General features: G+C 39.5%; 1 protein-coding gene across 1 annotated transcript in view; it reads right to left on the bottom strand.

The window, feature by feature from the left end:
- DST (dystonin) overlaps nucleotides 1-6,000 on the bottom strand; it is a 576,919-nt gene that overhangs the window by 217,985 nt on the left and 352,934 nt on the right. Inside the window, exons 12-14 of the mRNA XM_014588047.2 lie at nucleotides 4,081-4,200; nucleotides 965-1,060; nucleotides 735-862 (exon numbers count right to left, since the gene is read on the bottom strand). Coding sequence (XP_014443533.1) covers nucleotides 735-862; nucleotides 965-1,060; nucleotides 4,081-4,200 — 344 coding nt within the window. The remainder of the gene's footprint in view (nucleotides 1-734; nucleotides 863-964; nucleotides 1,061-4,080; nucleotides 4,201-6,000) is intronic.

Below are 6,000 nucleotides of genomic sequence, written 5' to 3'. Positions count from 1 at the left end.
CTTTCCCTCCCTCCCTTCCTCTCTGGTCAAATTAAAATAAATAAGTAAAGTTAAATAAGAAAAAATAATTCTTTAAAAAAAATAAGAGAAATGTGGCAGAGACACTGAAGTCAACAAATGTTTCCTGGAGACTAACTAGTACCATCCTAAACACTTGAGTATAGGGAGACAGACAGGATAACAAAGAGACAGTGGAGTTAGTTCATGGGATGATTTGTGGCAGAAAGGGAATGTAAACTGATGTCTACTGAATATTTTTGAGACACCACCCCACTGCCCTTTAAGTGAAGGCAGGTTAGATCTTTGTTTTCCACTGCCCCATGGAAAGAGAGCCATAATCAAAACTGTAACAAGAAATAAAATGTCTTCATTGTTGACATTATGAGCTTCTAGATCCAGGCCTGATGATGGAAGGCCAGTTTAAGAAATTCTTACAGAAAATGTTGATGGTCTTTAAAACTCTTAACACCTCATTAAATGAGATGTACACACTAATCCCACCTACTGAGTCCTTTATATACATTACTTCACTGATTTGCTCTTTATAACCTCCTGAAAGAGTTTTTAGATTAGAAAATGCAGGCTCAAAAAGACTACACGGTCCAAGGTCACAAAACCAAGTAAGTGGAAAAGGCAAATTTTGGTCCTAGGACTGCCTGGCTCGAAATATTAAGTTCTTTTCAAAAGAGCAAAGAGGCCACCTGATAGCCAAGACAAAAACATCGCTGGCCTACCTTTCTACTTCTGGACGAAGGGCCTTCTCCCTCTCGAGCATGGCAATAATGAGTTTTCCCCATTCTTTCTCTATGTCATTTGGATGATAACCTTGAAGGAGTTTGATGCGTCCAAATTCTATCCAAATCTTAAAAAAAAAAGGATTTATTATGAAGCAAAGGTGTGAAAAATGAATACATAAATAAAGACAAAGATTACATGTGACAATAAAAAGGAAACTTCAGCTTACCTCTAATAATTTATATAGACGCTTAATTTTTGATTTTTCTGTCTCCTTTGGCGGAATTTCTGTTTCTTTGAACTGTAAATACTGATTATAAAGTGCCTAAAATGAAAGGAAAACATAAATTAAGGGCCAAACTTCAAAGACCTGTTTTCATTATCTCACTGTGTTACCACTTCAAATGCTATTTATTATGTCATACATATTCAGTGGAATTCCTTTAAAAAACCGACACTCATAATAAACAATACCAATTCCCAGACAGTTGGTGACCTGGGTTGTACAGGATTTGACAAGGGTGTAATTATTTATGTGAGCCACGATTCCACGTGTGCCACAGCGGGATCTGGAAAATAATAAACCACGGCAGTGTTTACTATGGCTCTGTTAAAAATATCCCATCATCCAAACAAGAAAACTCATACTTTATATATATATACACACACACACATATATATGTATATGTCAAGGGAGTCCCATTGAGTCAGGACACTGACATGGAAATGCCCTGGATATCAGTAAAAAGACCGTGTTGGGAAAATATAGCTTAAAATGTAGGCAGACAGAATTAATATATACATATATAGGTGTGTGTGTGTGTGTGTGTGTGTGTGTGTATAATTCATTTATTTTTTTAAAGACAGGGTCTCAGGGACCACGGGTAAACACCACCACATCTGCATTTCAGACAGGGTCTTGCTAAGGCTCAGGCCAATCTCAAGTTTGCAGTCCTTCTGTCTCAACCTCTCCAACTTGCTGGAATTACGGCCGTGTGCCACCACGCCTGGCCTTGTTGGACCGGGAATCAAAACTGGGCCTTCCATGTGGTCCTAGCCTGTGGAGCACAGTATCTTAGCAGCACATGCCAGCACAGGCAGGCCGGAAACACGCAGTTTCTAAATGCTATACTTAGTTTTCAGTTTTTAGATAAATGATTTGATGCAATTCCCATCAAGGAAGGGGGAAAAAAATGTTCTACTTCATGGTTTCATCTTTGAAAAAAGAATCCTTATCAGAGAGATCAGGCTAAAATTTAGTTTTAAGGCTACATTGGCCAATTTAAACAGATTTTCTTAATAAGTGAAATTAAAGGCCATTCATTAACGATGCTAATATTATAGAAGTTTCAAACATATAAATAAACTATTATCTAGTTTGTAGATATTAATTAGGGAACTGCTTAAATATAATTTATTGTATTTATTATAAAAGACCCTTAAATAAAAGTAATGTAGATAAGACATCTCCACAATTGATAATTATTTACTACTTACATATTCATCCTAATTCATGCTGCTTTACTTTTTTAGGGGGAGAGGTTTTTGCTATAGGGCGTGTGCACTCGCCAGAAAGACAGAGAGAGACAGAGAGACAGAAAGCGAGAAATCACCCCCCCCAGGGGGGATGGCCACACCGCAATCCTTTCTCCTCCATTCTCTTCTCGGGATCTTGGGCACGCATGCACACGTGCCCGGCCTGAGTTTAAGCCACCGGGTCTGGGACTCAAACTGTGGTGGACTTCATGGGAGTCCAGCGACATAGCCATTACACAAACTTCTGGTCCCTAGGCAGACATATTTCTAAAGAATTCATTCAATATTTTGCGGGCTAATGCAATTATCTGACACTTCCCCATGGTGTATTTTCTTTCTTTTATATGTCCTATTCCAGAACCAACAAGTAATCTGTGCGAACACTTAAACTTCTTTCATAACTTTAATAATCTACACTAAAGAGAAGCCATTACAAATGTTCCCAAGGGCATGAACAATAGGAAACCCTTTGGAAGTAGGTGTATTTGAATGTAAAATCTGAAAATTGTTTTGAACTCAAAATGCAATGTTTTAGGATGCCTGTCAGTCATTAAGCACTAAATGCCACTATGTGCTGAACATTGCTCTCGGTACCATGTGGTAAGAGAAGGGAAAAATTTTCCTTCCCTGCAAAGATTCATAGCCATATGGGGAGACATCACACAAACAACTTCAGAGCACTTAAAAATCATCTATCAAGAGATGCCAAGTAACTTCTTGCCAAGGACAAATTCCCTGCAGCACTGTGGATAAGGGCTGTTCCACAGATGTTCTGTACAGATGCAAGAACACAATGAATAACTTTAACAGGGACCACACTGGGTTATTACAGAGTTTTATAATTCCAGTTTGACCATGGAAACAACACTAGCAAATCAAGGAATCAAGGCTTTGTAGTCAATATTCATATTTTCAGTGTCTAGAAATAGACTGTTTTGCTATTATGAACCCAAACGTACAAGTGAGACAATTTATTCTTTAACATCTTTTACATTTCTACAAAGTCTTTGCTTCGATGAGCTTGACCTAAGTTCTTCGATATTAGCAAATGTTTTATTAAACCATGAGTTCACTTATACTGAAAGTAAGATAAATGTTTTCAAATTCATGGTGAAGCATAATATGTACCCCTCTGAAGCAGTTTTATTTATTTTCTTTTTTTTAATGCACTAGAGGACATGTAGGGTCACCAGAGACAACGGAGAGGGGAAAAGTGAAAAAACACCCCCAGGAGAATGGTTATGCTGCAATCCCTTCTCTGCTCCTTCTCCTTCTGGGTTTTTGGGCACACATACACATAAACCTGGTGTGTTTTCCAAGGCCTTAGTCCAGAACGCAAACTACTGGTTGGCCAGGTAGGAGTCAGCTGCCTTAAGTACAACACCGGCTTCCCGCAAAGCAGTTTTTAAAAGGATTCAACCGAGCCACACTCCCAACCACTGTCACATCTGTGCAAGCTTCCTAGAGGCCCTCCTATCCCAGCCATCTGGTGGGCACTGTTCACGCACCAAAAGTAATTTGGCGATATCAGTTCCAGTTCTGTCTCTCAAATTAAACCTTCAATTTTTCCTCCAATCAAAGCTTAGAAACTATACATTTCTTTAGATGTTGTTCCTCTTATGTTTATTTATTAATGTTTACCTCCATTTTCTCTAAGTTATAGAAAGATGAGTAAATAAAAATTTTGCCTACATATTAGTGGCTTGCCAAGGGCAAATTATCTTGAGCTTCTAAAATTACAAAACTATTATAGCATTATTTAAAAGTTTACAATCAAATCAATCCCACTTCTCTCGTACCAACACTGACCTTGAGTTCTACAGGATTATTAGGAAATGTTCTCTCAGACATTGTGGTCACATGGTGTCTAATCCACTGGATGAGGTAGTTCACCATATTCTGGTATTCAATCCATTTGACTTCAACATCCTAGGATAATACAATGACAGAGAGTGTTCAGGTCTGTAGTTTAGATTGAGCCAGAATCAATATTGAAGTTACACATCTTGAAGCCTGACAGAGACCAGCTAAGACATTTGTCTCTTTTCATCAGCCCCAATCCTTTCAACATAAACCCTTAAAAAAACATGCCTTCAGGTCAGCCTGTGGACTAGTCGTTAGGGTGGCTGGATATCACATGGCCAACCACATGGTAGGAGGCCCAGACCCTGTGGCTTGAAAAATATGCTGGGCACATGAGCTTGCACGCTTAAAATACCAAAGGGAGGGCAAAGTGGAAGAGAAGGGATTATGATGTGATCACGTCTCATAAGGGTGTGCTCTGTCCTCTCTCTCTCTCCCTCTCTCTCTCTCTTTCTCTCAAACAGTACATATGCTCTCTGGCAAATTTTATTTTTGTTTTATTTTATTTATTTAACTTTTTTTTTGAGAGGTTTTTGATATAGTGTGTGTGCACTTGCCAGAAACACAGAGACAGAGAGACAGAAAGTGAGAAATCACCCCTAGGGGAGATGGCCAGGCCGCAATCCCTTCTCTTCCATTCTCCTCTTGGGATCTTGGGCACACACGCACAAGTGCCCAGCGTGAGTTTAAGCCACCGGGTCTGGGACTCGAACAGCAGTTGACTACATGGGAGTCCAGCGACATAGCCATTACGCCAACTGCTGGTCCCACATTCAGAACTGCTAACACTAGCCGAATATTTGAGTGCCCATTCTGATGCAGGGAATGGCTGCCTGGAGCACTGTGTTGAGAAGCTTCTGAGGCTGCATCTAAGTGAAGGTAAATAAAATGCTATGATGGGGGAAAAAATGCTATGATCAATTTGGGGCAGTTGCCAGAGCTCAAGGAGAGAGAGAAATGGCTTACATAAACCACATTAGTTGCCATCTTTGCCAGTTGTTTTAGATCTAAATCCACTGTGTTTCTGAAACTCGAAAGAGTAATACAACATGCAGAAGACCAGATAGAAGGGAAAACTACAGGAAATGCATATGGTGGGATTTTTCCCATTAAGCAAACTTTTTAAAAAAAAAAGTAAACTAGAAGACCGTCAACTGCTATGTTTAATTAATTATTTGATGAATGCATATTATGCTCAAAGAATGTGCGAAGTGCTGTAATAAAATTTACTTTCAGACATAATATCTAACCAAGAAGTTATCGCCTAAATGGGGAGTCAAGAGAGATTCATAATATAAATAGTTAAGCAAAATGAAAAGCAGTATTTAAGTGTTAAAATAATGAAAAAATATATCCTAGAAGGTGAAATAAGGGGAACCAGCAGTTAGCATAATGGCTATGTCACTGGACTCCCACGTAGTCGACCGCGGTTCGCGTCCCGGACCCGGTGGCTTAAAACTCACGCCGGACGCGTGTGCGTGCATGCCCAAGATCCCGAGAGGAGAATGGAGAAGGGATTGTGGCGTGACCATCCCCCCTGGGGGATGATTTCTCACTTTCTGTCTCTATGTCTCTGTCTGTCTGGCGAGTGCACGTGCCCTATAGCGAAAATCTCTCCAAGAAAAAAAAAGGTGAAATAAGAATCTGGTAAACACATATATGCTTTAAAATGTTCACTAAAGAGAGGCTTCTTGAAAAAGTGGTTCAGAGTAGTTCTACAATGACCTATGAGTAATTATTGGTGGGAGAGGGAATGAATGAAAACCAGGGGAGTTCCACTTGATTCAGGACACTGATATGGAAATGCCCTGGCTACTAGTAAAAAGATCATGTCAGGAAATCACACCTTAAAATGTAGGTAAGCAG

Source organism: Tupaia chinensis, unplaced genomic scaffold (genome assembly GCF_000334495.1).
Source record: "Tupaia chinensis unplaced genomic scaffold, TupChi_1.0 Scaffold000256_1, whole genome shotgun sequence".
Lineage (NCBI taxonomy): Eukaryota > Metazoa > Chordata > Mammalia > Scandentia > Tupaiidae > Tupaia > Tupaia belangeri.
Note: the sequence above shows the minus strand (reverse complement) of the source record. Positions and strands in the feature narration are given on the sequence as shown.